The sequence below is a fragment of the Gorilla gorilla genome, chromosome 6 (genome assembly GCF_029281585.2).
Source record: "Gorilla gorilla gorilla isolate KB3781 chromosome 6, NHGRI_mGorGor1-v2.1_pri, whole genome shotgun sequence".
Lineage (NCBI taxonomy): Eukaryota > Metazoa > Chordata > Mammalia > Primates > Hominidae > Gorilla > Gorilla gorilla.
Window position 1 is genome coordinate 52,872,452 of NC_073230.2, and position 15,576 is coordinate 52,888,027.

General features: G+C 47.1%; 1 protein-coding gene across 18 annotated transcripts in view; it reads left to right on the forward strand.

The window, feature by feature from the left end:
• Positions 1-15,576, forward strand: part of CCM2 (CCM2 scaffold protein) — a 90,601-nt gene that overhangs the window by 69,704 nt on the left and 5,321 nt on the right. For 12 of the 18 annotated variants that reach the window (XM_055347796.2, XM_055347797.2, XM_055347802.2 and 9 more), the window contains 4 exons: positions 8,340-8,423; positions 8,885-9,068; positions 12,850-12,986; positions 14,260-14,395. In XM_055347796.2, coding sequence (XP_055203771.1) covers positions 8,340-8,423; positions 8,885-9,068; positions 12,850-12,986; positions 14,260-14,395 — 541 coding nt within the window. The remainder of the gene's footprint in view (positions 1-8,339; positions 8,424-8,884; positions 9,069-12,849; positions 12,987-14,259; positions 14,396-15,576) is intronic. The other 6 variants (XM_055347793.2, XM_055347791.2, XM_055347800.2 and 3 more) reach the window with 2 other exon arrangements.

Sequence of the window (15,576 nt, forward strand, 5' to 3'; positions counted from 1 at the left end):
GCTGAGGCAGATAACTGCTTGAACCCAGGAGGCGGAGGTTGCAGTGAGCTGAGATCGCACCACTGCACTCCAGCCTAGGTGACAGAGCGAGACTCCATCTCAGAAAAAAGATTTACTGTCTTAATCGTTTTGAAGTGTAGAGTTCAATGGCATAAAATCAATTCACATTGTTGTGCAACCATCAGCACTATCCATCTCCAGAGCTTCCCACCAGCCCTTACTGAAACCATGTTCCTGTTAGACAATGCCTCTCCATCCCCCTCCCACAGCCCCTGGCAACCACCGCTTTACTTTTTGTCTCTATGATTTGACTACTCTAGGTATCTTATGTAAGTGGAATCATACAATATTTCTCCTTTTGTGACTGGCTTATTTCTCTTAGCACAGTGCCCTCAAGGTTCTTCCATGCTGTAGCATGTGTCAGCATTTCCATTGCTTTTAAGGCTGAATAATATTTCATTGTATGTATAGATCACGTTTGGTTTATTCATTTATCTGTCAATGAACATTTGAGTTGTTTCTTGCTTTAGTTGATTGTGAATCATGCTGCTATGAACGTGGGTGTACAAATGTCTTTTCAAGCCCCTGCTTTTATTTCTTTTGTATATATACCCAGAAGTGGAATTACTGAATCATATGCTAATTCCATGTTTAATTTTTTGAGGAACCACCATATTGCTTTTCACAGGAGTATCATTTTACATTCCCATCAGTAATGCACAGGGTTTCAATATCTCCATATCTTTGCCAACAATTGTAATTTTCCCTTTTTTAAATAGCCATCTAGGCCGGGTGTGGTGGCTCATGCCTGTAATCCTAGCACTTTGGGAGGCCGAGGCAGGAGTATCAGTTGAGCTCGGGAGTTCAAGACCAGCCTAGGCAACATAGTGAGACCCCACCCCCGTCACTATTAAAAGAAAAAAGTAGCCATCCTAGTGGGTGTGAAGTGGTATTTCATTACGGTTTTGATTTGCATTTCCCTAATAACTATTGATGTTGAAAATCTTTTCTCGTGCTTGGCTTACTGGCCATCTGTGTATCTTTAGAGAAATGTCATTTGCCCAGTTTTTAATTGGGTTGTTTGGTTTTTGGTTGTTGAGTTCTAGGACTTCTTTATATATTTTAGATATTAATCCCTTATCAGATATGATTGGAAACATTTTCTACCATACTGTGGGTTTTTTCACCTTGTTGACTGTATTCTTTGACACACAAAAGTGTTTAATTTTGGTGAAGTCCAGATTTGTTTTTCTTTTGTTGCCTGTGCTTTTGGTGTGATAGCCAAGAAATCATTGATAAATCCAATATCATGAAGCTTTTCCTGTGTTTTCTTCTAAGAATTTTATAGTTTTAGGTCTTACATTTATATAGTTGACCCATTTTGAGTTAATCTTTGTAAATATTGTTAGGTAAAGGGTCTAAACTTCATTCTTTTGCCTGTGGATATCCAGTTTTCCCAGCACCATTTGTTGAAAAGACTGTCTTTTCCCCATTGAATGCTCATCATGGCACCCTTGTTGAAAACAATCTGACCATGACCATATACACAAGGGTCTTTCTTGGGCTCTCTTTTTTTCTTTCTTTCTTTCTTTCTTTTTTTTTTTTGAGATGGAGTCTCACTGTTACCCAGGCTGGAGTGCAGTGGTATGATCTCGACTCACTGCAGCCTCTGCCTCTTGGGTTCAAGCAGCTCCCCTGCCTCAGCCTCCCAAGTAGCTGGGACCACAGGTGTGCACCACCACACCCGGCTAAGTTTTGTATTGTTAGTAGAGATGGGGTTTCACCATGTTGGCCAGGATGGTCTTGATATACTGACCTCGTGATCCACCCGCCTCGGCCTCCCAAAGTGCTAGGATTACAGGTGTGAGCCACCGTGCCTGGCCTTGGGCTCTCTTTTCCAACCCATTGGTCTGTGTCTGTCTTTATATCACACTCTTTCCATGACTGTGGTGGTGTAGTAAGTTTTGACATCAGGAAGTATGAAAATAGTTGAAATTTATTACTGATAAATGTAAGCAGTATCTACATTTGGTTTACATGAGCAGATAGGAAGAGGATAGAAAGGCCTCAGCTAAGGGCAGGTCTGTGGAAACATTCCAAAATGTTCACTGATGACAAGCTAAGGATGAGCCAGTACTTGGATGTGCTGCTTATTTGTTCTGAAACTGCTCTAATTATCAGAAGGGTCTTACCAGCACTATAGAGATTGGGGAAGCCAATACATACTTTTGCATTCTTCCCTCCCCACTTCCATCCTCACCTTATGAAATATAAAACTTCTTGGAATAACTATACATTTCCTTATGGAGCTGCCCAGCACACGCAGTTCTGAAGTTTAGGTTGCCCATCTGACTAAGCCCAAGATGAACTTGTATTTGCCAGCGTGCCCTGAGTGTGCTTCAGCCAGTTACTCTTCTGCCTATTTCCTGCTCCATCCAGTGAGAAGGCTACATTGCATAGCAGCAGGTAGACTGACTCATGTCACCGTGTTTACGTTGCTTGGATTCGGAAATCTCCAGAGTGACCTTCTTGCTTGGTTCCCAGTCAGAGAGGTCATCTGTCAGCAAAGACAGTTTCCCAACCTTTATACTTTTTGTTTCCTTCTCTTGCATCATTGCATTAGCTGAGACTTCTATATAACGTTAAATCATAGTGATAAGAGGGGACATCTTTGCCTTGTTCCTGATCTTAGGGGGAAGGTATTTAACTTTTTTGCCATTAAGTATGATGTTTGCTTTAGGGTGGTTTTTTTTTTTTTATACTTTAAGTTTTAGGGTACATGTGCACAACGTGCAGGTTTGTTACATATGTATACATGTGCCATGTTGGTGTGCTGCACCCATTAACTCATCATTTAGCATTAGGTATATCTTCTAATGCTATCCCTCCCGCCTCCCCCCACCCCACAACAGTCCCCGGTGTGTGATGTTCCCTTTCCTGTGTCCATGTGTTGTCATTGTTCAATTCCCACCTATGAGTGAGAACATGCGGTGTTTGTTTTTTTGTCCTTGCGATAGTTTGTTGAGAATGATGGTTTCCAGTTTCATAAATAGGTGTTTTTAATTAGTTCAGGAAGTCTCTATTCCTGGTTTGCTGAGAGTTTTTGTCATGAATGGGTGTTAGATTTGTCGAATGCTTTTTCTACATCTATTGCTACGATCATATGATTTTTCTTTAGCCAGTTGATGTGATGGATTACAATGATTTTTTTTTTTTTTTGAGACAGAGTTTTGTTCTGTCACCCAGGCTGGAAAGCAGTGGCGCGATCTTGCCTCAGCCTCCTGAGTAGCTGGGATTACAGGCACCTGCCACCACGCCCAGCTAATTTTTTTTTTTTTTTTTTTTTTTGTATTTTTAGTGTAAACGGGGTTTTGCCATGTTGGCCAGGCTGGTCTCAAACTCCTGACCTCAGGTGATCCATCTACCTTGGCCTCTCAAAGTGCTGGGATTACAGGTGTGATCTACCATGACCAGCCTAATTTTCTTATTTTTAGTAGAGATGGGGTTTCACCATGTTGGCCACACTAGTCTTGAACTCCTGACCTCAGATGATCCACCCATCTTGGCTTCCCTAAATCCTGGGATTATAGGCATGAGTCACTGCCCCCGCTACGATTGATATTTGAACATTGAATCAGCCTTGCACACCTGGGATAAATCCTGCCTGGTCGTGGTGTATAATTATTAATACATTATTGGATTCAATTTGCTAATTTTTTGTTTAAAAGTTTTGGCCAGGCATGGTGGCTCATGCCTGTAATCCCAGCACTTTGGGAGGCCAAGGCAGGAGGATCATTTGAGCCTAGGAGTTTGAGACTAGCCTAGGCAATGTGGCGAAACCCTGTCTGTTAAAAAAAAAAAAAAAAAAAAAAGAAAGAAAAAACAAAAAATACAGGCTGGGCACGGTGGCTCTTGCCTGTATTCCCAGCACTTTTGAAGGCCGAGGTGGGTGGATCGATTGAGCTCAGGAGTTCGAGACCAGCCTGGGCAACATGGCAAAACCCCATTTGTCTCTACAAAAAATACAAAAATTAGCTGGGCCTGGTGGCATGTGCGTGTAGTCTCATCTACTAGTGGGAGGATCGCTTCAGCCTGGGAGGTTGACGCTGCAGTGAGCTGTGCTTGTGCCACTGCACTCCAGCCTGGGCAACAGAGCAAGACCCTGTCTCAAAAATGTGTATGTGTGTATATATATATATTTATTTTAGTGGTTGCCTTAGGGTTTGCAATATACATTCACAACTAATCAAAATCCACTTTCAAATAATGCTGTGCTGCTTCACAGATAGTGCAAATACCTTGTAACCAAGTATTCCCAATTCACTCCTCCCACTGCTTATAACATTGCTGTCATTTATTTCGTTTATCCTTAGGCTACAGTCACCCAATACACAAATTTTATTTTGAACAAACTGTTAATGTGTTAGAGCAATTAAAATAAGAAAAATAAAATATTAATTTTACCTACATTTATTTCTTCTCTGATGCTTTTCCCCTTCTTTACATAGATCAGAGTTTCTGACCAAATCATTTTCATTCTCTCTGAAGAAGTTCTTTTAACTTTTCTTGAAATGTTAAATCCCTGAGTTTTTGTTTTTCTGATAAAAATCTTTATTTCTCTTTCACTTTTGAAGGATAATTTCACTGGATACAGAATCAAATAGTTCCCTCCTCTCTCTTCTTGCTTGGATGGTTCCTGAAGAGAAATCCAGTGTCATTCTTGTTCTTGCCATTTTATAGGTAGGATGTTTTTTCCCTGTGGAAAAAATTCCCAGATTTCTGCAAAGAGATAATCTTCCTTTCTAATTTTCTTTTTGTCTTTGATTTCTGCAGTTTGATGTGATTTGCCTCAGTGTAGATTACCTGCTTTTACCGTTTCGTGTTCTCTGACCTTATTGGATCTGTGGATGGGTGTCTGACATTAGTTTGGGGAACTTCTCAGCTCTCATTACTCCCAATAGTTATTGTGTTCTTTTCTTTCTCTTGATATCCTCATTGCACATATGTTACACTTTTTGTAACTGTCCCACAGTTCTTGCATATTCTGTTTTCTTTCTTTCGTTCTTTTTTCCCTTTGCTTTTCACACTTGGAAGTTTCTGTTGACGTATTCTTAAGCTCAGAGAGTCTCTCCTTGGCTGTGTCCATCCTCTTAAGCCTGTTGAAGGCAGTCCCCGTTGCTGTTACAGGACTTTTGCTTTCTGGCATTTCCTACTGATTGTTGCTTAGGGTTTCCATCTCTGCTTATGCTATCTGTTCTTACATGATGTCTACTTTTTCCGTTAGAGCCATTACCATATTAATCGTAGTTGTTTTAAATTCCCAATCTGGTAGTTCCAAAATCTCCACCATGTCTGAGTCTGGTTCTGATATGAGGAACTTAGGCGTCAGGTTAATAGGCCTTAGTGTGAGGTATGTTTGTCTGGCTGGGAGTTGGGCTGTGTTTACTGTTTGCTGCCCTTGTAGATGCTGGGGGATAAAAATCTCCTGTGTGTCCTTGTTTTTGTCTTCCATTGTTTTTGGGTTTTCTTCAAGATTCCTTCTTAAATAGAGTCTGAGGCCTGCAGTTCTTATAGGTGTGCATCCCTGTTATTACACAGGGGTCCTGTTGATGTGGCTTTCAGGGGAGAGGAAGTGTTCTGTAGTCCTGGGATTAGGTCTCAGTGTTTTAGTGAGCCTGTGTCCCTGGGCCGTGGCCTTCACATGTGCTTCTCAGTTTTGTTTTTTTCCTCCCCCTTAGGAGAGACATAAATGATAGAGGAGGCAGGAGTTGGGTGTTTCCTTACCCCTAGGTGGTTAGGCTCTGGTAAAATAGTTTTCCTTGAGGAAAGCCCTTTGTTAAGGATAACAGAATGCTCTGGTCATGCCTTTTTCTTTCTTTCTTTCTTTTTTTTTTTTGAGATGACCTCTGAGCCCTTTATATGTTGGTTGGGAAACTGGAGTGCAGTGGCACCATCATGACTCACTGCAGCCTCAACCTCCTGGGCTCAAATGATCCTCCCACCTCAGCCTCCTGGGTAGCTGGCACCACAGGCACACTGCCGTGCCCAACTATTTTGTTGTTATTGTTGCTGTTGTTGTTCTTGTTGTAGAGATAGGGTCTCACCATGTTTCCCAGGCTGGTCTCAAACTCCTGGCCTCAAGCAAACCTCCCGCCTTGGCCATCCAAAGTCCTGGGATTATGGGCATGAGCCACCACACCTGGCCTGGTTATACTTTTAAATGATGTATTTTTCCCTCCTCCTACCAGAGTATGAGGAGATGTTTCTCCAGTCTCACCCTGAGACCCTGGTGGGGCTCCTGGAGGTAAAACTCAGACTGGTATGGGGACCTCCCCAGTGACTATTCCCCTGGAGTTTTTGTCTCATACTGGTCCATGCTCAGTCTCTGCCATTTGTCAGTTCCCCTTTCCTCTCTGCTGGTGCTGGCTCTAGGGTTTCTGCCCCGCAATGAGCTGTGATTCTTAGCATTGCATATCTGTCTCTCCATCTTTGGGGTTATTGTTTTTTCATGTGACCTCAATTATCTGATGGATCTGAGAACAGTCATTGATTTTAAGTTTGCCAGCTTTCTTGTTGTAAGGATGGGAGTGATGACTTCTGAGCCTTTACAAGCTGGACAGGAAATTGGAAAGTCCCATTTCATTCTTTTTTAATAGAGAACTTAACTGTGTGAGGTAATGAACAACTGAGAAATATTGAGTGCAAGAAGCCTGTTCTTGGGAAGAATCAGCAACCCATTTTAAAAAACAGAAACATTAAAAATGTTATGGTGGTTGGTAAGATGCAGGCAGGAGCACAGCAGGTACAGTGCTGCTGCCCATAGCCTTCTACACCTGAGGCCCTGCATTATGGAGGTTTGCTAAGCCAAGTGCCTCATGGCCATGTGTGACCAAAAAAACCTGTTTACTAAATGTTTTGTGCTGCTATAACAGATACCACAGACTGGGAAATTTATAATGAATAGAAATTTCTAGGCTGGGCATGGTGCCTCACACCTGTAATCCCAGCACTTTGGGAAGCTGCGGTGAGCAGACTGCTTAAGTCCAAGAGTTCGAGACCAGCCTGGGCTACATGGCAAAACCCTGTCTACAAAAATTAGCCAGGCATGGTGGCACACACCTGTAGTACCAGCTACTCAGGAGGCTAAGGTGGGACAATTGCTTTGAGCCTGAGAGGCAGAGGTTGCAGTGAGCCAAGATCACGCCTCTGCACTCCAGCCTGTGTGATAGAGTGAGACCCTGTCTCAAAAAAAAAAAAAAAAATCGTATCGTTCTGGAGGCTAGGAGGTTTAAGGTTGAAGGGCACAGCTGGTGAGGGGCTGCATCTGCATCTTATGTTATCCCAGGGCGAAAGGTGGAAGGGCAGGAGAGGGAAGGGGGTCAAATTCATCCTTTCATCAGGAACCTGCTCCTAAGATAACAAACCCTCTCCCAGGATAACAGCATTAATCTGCTCACAAGGGCAGAGCTCTCGTGGCCTAATCAGCTCTTTTCTTTTTTTTTTTTTTTTTTGAGATGGAGTTTTGCTCTTGTTGCCCAGGCTGGAGTATAATGGCGCAATCTTGGCTCACCACAACCTCCGCCTCCCGGGTTCAAGCAATTATCCTGCCTCAGCCTCCTGAGTAGCTGAGATTACAGGCATGCACCACCACGTCCAGCTAATTTTGTATTTTTAGTAGAGACGGGGTTTCTCCATGTTGGTCAGGCTGGTTTCGAACTCCCAACCTCAGGTGATCTGCCCGCCTTAGCCTCCCAAAGTGCTGGGATTACAGGCATGAGCCACCGCACCTGGCCTAATCACCTCTTAAAGGCCCCACCCTTAACACTGTTGCATGTGGGGACTAAGTTTCCAGCACATGCTTTTTGGGGGACACATTGAAACCATAGCACTTCATTTCTCTATTTATGCTCATTTCTCAGCTATGTTGACATTTGCAATTGAGGAAGTTTATTTTTTAGTGAAGTTGTGCATGATGCCATTGTTTTCAGTTTCCCCAGCAGTGACGAGAAAACACTGACCATCCCTGTTTTAGAATACAGATTCTACCAAAACTAGTAGTTTTGGTACTAGTAGTTTGGGATACCCATTGCAGAACTTTTGATGATGACCTTCACTGTAGAATAGTAGGAGATGGGGCAGCACTGTCCTCAGCCAGTAGAGATTTCTGTAAGAACCCAGGACTCTCTTCCTAGAGTTGGGCCTCCACGCGAGCCGGAATGGAGACCCATGGGCCTGGTGGCCTGAGTATGAAGCACTTGGTTTGTGCTCTCGGTGGTAGTGATGGTGGTGTTGGCTCAGCTCCCGTTTCTCATGGCATTTTTTTCTTCACTTTCTTTCAGTATTTAGGTCAGTTAACGTCCATACCAGGATACCTGAATCCCTCCAGTAGGACTGAAATCCTGCATTTCATAGACAATGCAAAGGTAACCCTATCCTCTTAACCCTGTGCACTAGCCCTCAGCCCCCACCAGCCCTTGGTCCCTGTACTCTTGGCCTCGTGGCTGTGAGGAATGAGCCAGTCCCATCACATTATGGGTACACTTGGCTCTTGGCCATAAAGACTATTCCTTAGTATGGACATTAACTTGATTCTCGACACTTGCTCCATGTGATTTTGGGCTGTTTCCAAAATTTACACTTTGAAGATATTTCAAACCACGTGCCGTAAGTCTGAATCTGAAGGCAGTTCCAGAAGAATCTCCCAAATGGTTTGAACACATTGGTGTCCCTGGAATAAGCACTGTTCTGAGGGGAATAACACTGACCTTATTCACTCAGCATTTGTCACATGTGTGACATCGGCCAGCACAGTATTCTCAGGAGAAGCGCCCCATGCCGGTTGACAGCTGAGTCTGTATTTCTGACGCCCTGTGGTTCCTTCCAGAGAGCCCACCAGCTTCCGGGACACTTGACTCAGGAGCACGATGCTGTGCTCAGCCTGTCTGCATACAACGTCAAGCTGGCCTGGAGGGACGGGGAGGATATCATCCTCAGGGTGCCCATCCATGACATCGCCGCTGTCTCCTATGTTCGGGATGACGCTGCACACCTGGTGGTCCTGAAGACAGGTACAGGAGGTCAGGGGTCAGGAGGGTCCTTGTCCTAAGGAGTACATGTGTGAATTTTATGAAGTTCTGGAGACAGTTTTTGCAGCTTCGTGTTGGGTGCTGCTGTTTGTCACGACCAGTAATTGCCTTTCCTGTCTCTGAGATCAGCCAGAAGAGGGCTTGAGATCAGTTACCAGACACTGGGGGTGACTGTCACACTAAGAGCCTTTGGGGACTCAATAATACTGGGATACAGTATTTAGGACTGGTATCCTGTTCCTCTGCCCGGCGGGGCTCCTATTGACTCCCTCTGGGTACAGTGGAGTTGCCCCTCTGCCCAAGTGTGGTGGAGCCTAGAGAGAGTGCAGTGGATAGGGACCTCACCTCAGCTTGACTGACATTTTGAGCTCTGCACAGTGTCCTCAAACCTGGGACAGAAAAGATGAGACCCAGACCTCCCAGGAGCTCTTGGTCATAGAGGTTACTCTTTGTGTGTCCTTGCCGTCTGCTGCTTTCACAATGGGATAGAACTTGGCAGAATGTTATTTTTGGCTGTGGTGAGTACAGTGCTGCCTCACTGGACCCAAGCCCAAGCTGCCCATTAATTTCCAGCAGCTTCCAGCCCAGGCATTCAGGCCACTGAGGATGAGGGGAGAGACCATGGTTCACCCTCCCTGTATTTTGCCCCTCCTAGTCCTGAGTTTCGAGGCTGGCGTTGCAGTGGGGACAGTATCCTGGGCTCCTTGGGTCTCTGCTGGTGACTGGGTTGATCCCAAAGCCTTTCATTTCCAGAGGGCCAGTGGCAGGGTGTGAAGGGGTCACAGTGGGTCTGCCTAGACCACACACTGTGTTTTAGGTAGCAGAGAGGGGAAGTTGTTGTTCCACTTAAGGTCAGTAGTTCATTGAGAATCTGGCGAGTGTGTTCATTATTGACCCCTTGAGCCATGAAACTGCCAGCTTGAGTGTGCTCTTGAGAGCAGTCCACAGAAAGCCTGTGAGTCTAGATGCTTGGGGTTGCTGTGGTCACAAACTACACAGGGAACACTGGCGGGGTTTATGAAGGTGGCTGTTGCTCTCTTTTGTTCTCTGTGTAGTAGTAGCTTAGACTTGCGTACACCCTCCCCAACACAGGCACACACCACACCTACACACATGTACATTACTCACCCTGTCTGGCTTAGAAGGCTGGGTTGGTGGCTACTTCCAGCCATACTGTCTGACACCATGGTGACCCTCCTGTTTTTCTGCTTTTGGACCCTGCGGGAGGCCTTAGGCCTGGGACATCCTTAGGGACAAGGAGTGAGGAGACTGGTTTCTGACTGGCTTCTTGCAGGTGTTTCAAGCTGGTAGGGAGAGGAGATAGGCTCCCCCCTTTATTTCTTCTGCTGCATGACAGTTTCTCAGCTTTAATTATTAGAACACATCGCTAAAGGAAATGGATGACAGATTTTTTTTAATGGAGAGAGAATGAGCGCTATAGGAGAAACTTTCCAAAAATAGATGAAAAACAGGACTTCTGGTCTTTGAGAGAACTTCTGATTTAAAGGAAGAGAGTGAATCCCTGTGTCCTGGGGGCCATTTTCCTTGTTTTTGTGGATGCACCAGAGCAGTTGTGTGTCCCCTGTGTTACATAAGGCATGCTGTGTTTATTTTTTAATTTTTAAAATATTTTAAAATTTTTTGTAAGGATGAGGTCTCTCTGTGTTGCCCACGCTGGTCTTGAACTCCTGGCCTCAAGCGATCCTCCTGCCTTAGCCTCCCAAAGTGTTGGGACTATGGGCATGAGCCACTGCACTGGGCCGCCATGCTCTATTTAGGATTAGGCATCCAGAGTTCTCAGCATAAGAGACTAGCAGGTGAATAGCTAACATTTACTCGGTGCCTGCTACGTGCAAGCAAGTCTCTGTGCCTCTTTGGACCAAAAGTACGCTGGTATTTGGGATAGCACAGGAGTGGGGAAGTTGGGGGCCAGGTCTAGCTGCAATAGGGTCCATGTGGCAGGAGCTGCTTGGAGGGTGGTGACTTGAGTTGGTGCCAAATGGGGCAGGGTCACCCGTGCACCCGTGGTAGCACTTCCTGGATGATACAGGAGAGGCACACAACTCGCTGCCCGCATCCTTAGGCTGCCCACCCTACTTCCTTGAGAACTACCACAGGCACACACCAGGGAGCCAACATTTAAAACATGTTTAAAAGGTAGAGATTTCTTACCAAACTCATACCAAAAAAAGAAAAAAAGTAAAGGGAAACAAGTAAATTTTTTTTTTTTTTTGAGACGGAGTCTCGCTGTGTTGCCCAGGCTGGAGTGTAGTGGCGTGATCTCAGCTCACTGCAAGCTCTGCCTCCCAGGTTCACGCCATTCTCCTGCCTCAGCCTCCTGAGTAGCTGGGACTACAGGCTCCCGCCACCACGCCTGGCTAATTTTTTGTATTTTTAGTAGAGATAGTATTTCACCATGTTAGCCAGGATGATCTTGATCTCCTGACCTTGTGATCTGCCCACCTTGGCCTCCCAAAGTGCTGGGATTACAGGCATGAGCCACTGTGCCTGCCTTTTTTTTTTTTTTTTTTGAGACAAGTTTGGTTCTTGTTGCCCAGGCTAGAGTGCAATGGTGTGGTCTTGGTTCACTGCAATCTCTGCCCTCCGAGTAGCTGGGATTATAGACATGAACCACCATGCCCAGCTAATTTTTTTGTATTTTTAGTAGAGATGGGGTTTCACCATGTTGGCCAGGCTGGTCTTGAACTCCTTACCTCAGGTGATCCACCCGCCTTGGCCTCCCAATGTGCTGGGATTACAGCCATCAGCCACTGCGCCTGGCCAATTATTTTCAATAATATATTTTATTTACCCCTCTGTACCCAAAACATTATTACATCAGTATATAATCAATATAAAAATCGTTGAGCTACATAGCATTCTTTCTTTGCCTACCTCTGAAACCCTGTGTATAGTTTGCACTCACACGTTTCAATGTGGACTCATCACATTTTGCATACTCAGTAGTCCTGTGGCCAGTGGCTGCCATAGGGACAGAGCAGCCCCAGGAGTCTCACTGTGGGGTTTGAGGTACAGTTTCTTATGGAGCCCTTGTCTCTGTGCATGCGCTAACTTTGCATCTGGCCTGGGACGGCCTTCTTCTCCCTCCTGAGGCTGGCCTGCCCTCCGACACCCTGGCACTAGTGGCACTTCTAGGTTTTGTTTTCAGTCCTGAAGTCCTCCCAGGGTGGTCCGAACTGATGGTGAGAGCCCTGCTTCCTGGGGATTGGCCTCACTTCTGCCATCAGGAAAACCACTGAGTTACTCCATGTATTTCAGGAGAACCTCATTTGTCTAGGGAGGCGATGGGTAGGATGTTAGAAACAAGGGCACTGGGGTCTGACCGTCTAGATTGCCACGTGGACAGTGCAGCTCACACGCCCTCAGGCCAGGCCTTTCACCTTCCCATGCCTCAGTTTACCCATCTGTAAGAAGGGAACTCCCCAGAACACATGGAAACCTCCTGGAGGTGACTGTTCTCAGGGTTGTATATGTGGTCTGTTGTATATGAACTTGAAGCGTGTGAAACTGCAGGATGACATGCAGCTCTGGTGCCCTTGGAGCTCAGGGGTCGCGTGTTCCCACCCTTGTTTAGAGAAGCGAAGTGTGTCTGGTGCAGGCCCTTCACCTGGGTCGTTCTGTGGGTGCCTGAGCCAGGTAAAGGTCCTCTCAGCCTGTTTCCATGGCGGCCTCAGCTGTTGCCTCAAGTGCCCCCATGCCTGCCCTTCCACTGCACTAAACTGAGATGGTGTTGACTTCTCAGCCCAGGACCCAGGGATCTCCCCCAGCCAGAGTCTGTGTGCGGAAAGTTCCAGAGGCCTCAGTGCAGGCTCCCTGTCGGAGAGTGCAGTTGGGCCCGTGGAGGCATGCTGCCTGGTCATCCTGGCTGCAGAGAGCAAGGTGAGACTTTCTCGCCCCACTTACTCAGAACTGGCTCCTCCCAGACCCTGCTCATGGCCAGCCCCACCCATGGCCCCACCCTGGCCACACCCAGCACAGTGCTGGGCACTGCTGGGTGCCCCAGCTACTTCCTCTGCCATTGCCTGTCCCTGGCTCACCCTAGTCCCCGCCCAGCCCCACCTCTCTCTGCTCAGCCCTGCCCCAGGCATTGCCCCCATCCTGGCCCTGCCCGAAGCTCCTCTACGCATGGCTGCATCCCAGGTCCTGCCCCAGGCCCAGGCTCCCCACCGGTTCCCACCCCTGTGCCTTCTGACCCTCCTATCTCCAACCCCCAGCAACTTCTCTGAGACCACCTGGCCACTGAGCTTTTTGCTTATCATTCTTCAAGATGCCCCCACGCTGATGGGCGGGCAGCGGCGGTCACCTGCCTGAGGGCTGCATCCTAGACCTCCCTGGTGTTAAGTACTGTGCTTGCAGATTCCTCACAACCTGGAAGAGCCAAGGGCTGGGCCCTTGTAGGCTAGGATTTGGGGCCCCCTCAGCCACCCAATAGCTGTGGGGCCTTGGCAGTCACTTAACACCTTTCTGTTTAATTTCCATATCTGTAAAATGGATACTAGTGACCACCCACCTTAAATATCCTCTAATGAGCATTTCTCAGTGTTGGTGCTACTGTCATTTTTAGCCGGATAATTTTCCATTGTGGGAGGCTGCCCTGTGCATTGTAGGGTGTTGAGCAGCATCCCAGCTTCTCCCCTTGTGACAGCTGAAAATGTCTCCAGATATTGCTACATGTCCCCTGGGAGGGGTACAAAAATTGCCCCAGTTGAGAGCCTCTGCTTTAGACAGCACACTGTTATAAAACAGTTTTATAGCTGTTAGAAACGCCTCCAGGTGGGTGGGCTGTGATACTGATGGTATCTCCTCTCACCTCTTTCCTGGGCTGGGATAGGGTTGTGAGGGTGTTGATAGGTCAGGTTAATGGAAAGAGGACGTTGGGCTGGCAGCTAACACTTGTGCCCTGCACAGTCCCCTCACACTTGCAATACCACCCCTGGGCCACATGGCAGTCCTAGATAGAGTCCTGGGGCAGTTGGCTGGGTCTCTCTTTTGACACCCCTTTGGGTCAGTGAAAGGCAGAGGGACACATTCTGGTATCCACTCTTCATTCATGTTTATTGAGCATCTGGGCTGCCCCAGGTATCCTGGAAGCCACCTGGGAAGGCGCAGTCTCCAGCCAGACTGACCCAGCAGCTGCTGTCCCCCACTGCAGGTCGCTGCGGAAGAGCTTTGCTGTCTGCTAGGCCAGGTCTTCCAGGTTGTTTACACGGAGTCCACCATCGACTTTCTGGACAGAGCGATATTTGATGGGGCCTCTACCCCCACCCACCACCTGTCCCTGCACAGCGGTATGTTGAGTGAGAGTGGGCAGCGGGTGGGAGCAGGGACAGGAGGGGCTACTGCAGTGGCCCCCAGCTCCCCATGAGTTACTCCTGGAATAGCGCAGTTACTGCCGTGACATGGTGGCCTTTTGTTTCCAGACTTTGCTGTTCACATTAGCCCATAGGGTTTCATGAAGGCAGAAGTGTCACCTGTCCTTGAGTGGGTTGCACCAGGTCAGCACTATGGCTTCCTGGAATAAATTTGGGGTCTGTGAACACTTTTGGAACCATTTGTGCTTAAAGTCACTTCACTTAATTCGGAACAAAGAGCCTGGAGAAGGCTCCTAGCATTGGGGCCTGTGATGGAATTGGGGAGGCTGAGAGTGGGTCTGGGGAGCCTCCTTTTCAGTATGCCCAGACTATGGCTGCTGTTAATGTGAAACTCCTTCCAGGACCATGGCCAGACCCATGGGAAGCTGCTCAGGCTGCCCTGGGAGGCCAGCTGGCAGTGGTGGAGCAGTGGCAGATGGGGAAGAATGGAAGGTACCCCAGAGCTGTCTCTTCCTGCATGGCCCACACAGCATTTTCAGGAGTCTGTTAGTCCATTGAAAACACTTCATCAGCAAGCTCACTTGAGTTAAGTCTTCAAAAACATCATCTGTTTTTCAGATGTATTACTTATTGAGGATTAATGGGTTATATAAATTGAGGTGCATAAAAAGCTGTTGGAGGCTGGGTGTGGTGGCTCACGCCTGTAATCCCAGCACTTTGGGAGGCTGAGGCGGGCGGATCACCTGAGGTCGGGAGTTCAAGACCAGCCTGACCAACATGGAGAAACCCTGTCTCTACTAAAAAATACCAAGAAAAAAAAAAAGGCTGTTGGAAACAGTGCGGCTTGTTGAGTACAATTTCTTCTTTTTACGGAGATAAGTCCCAGCCCTCTGCCCTTTCCCCAGTAACTCGCACATCTCAGTGAAGAGAGTAAATGGTGGAGAAGCCTGTGCTGGTGTGAGGGCTGCTCCTCAGTGCCTCCTTCTTCCCTTTCTTGCTGCTGGTGCCAGAGCCCTTTGTGGGCACCACACGCCTTGCGTTGGCCCAGCAGCTGCAGAGAGAGACGGCTGTTGAGCTCTCAGGCATCCTCTCTATCTCATTTAGTCCTCGGTGGCCCAGCGAGATAGGTGCAATCTTCATCCCCATTTTAGAGATGG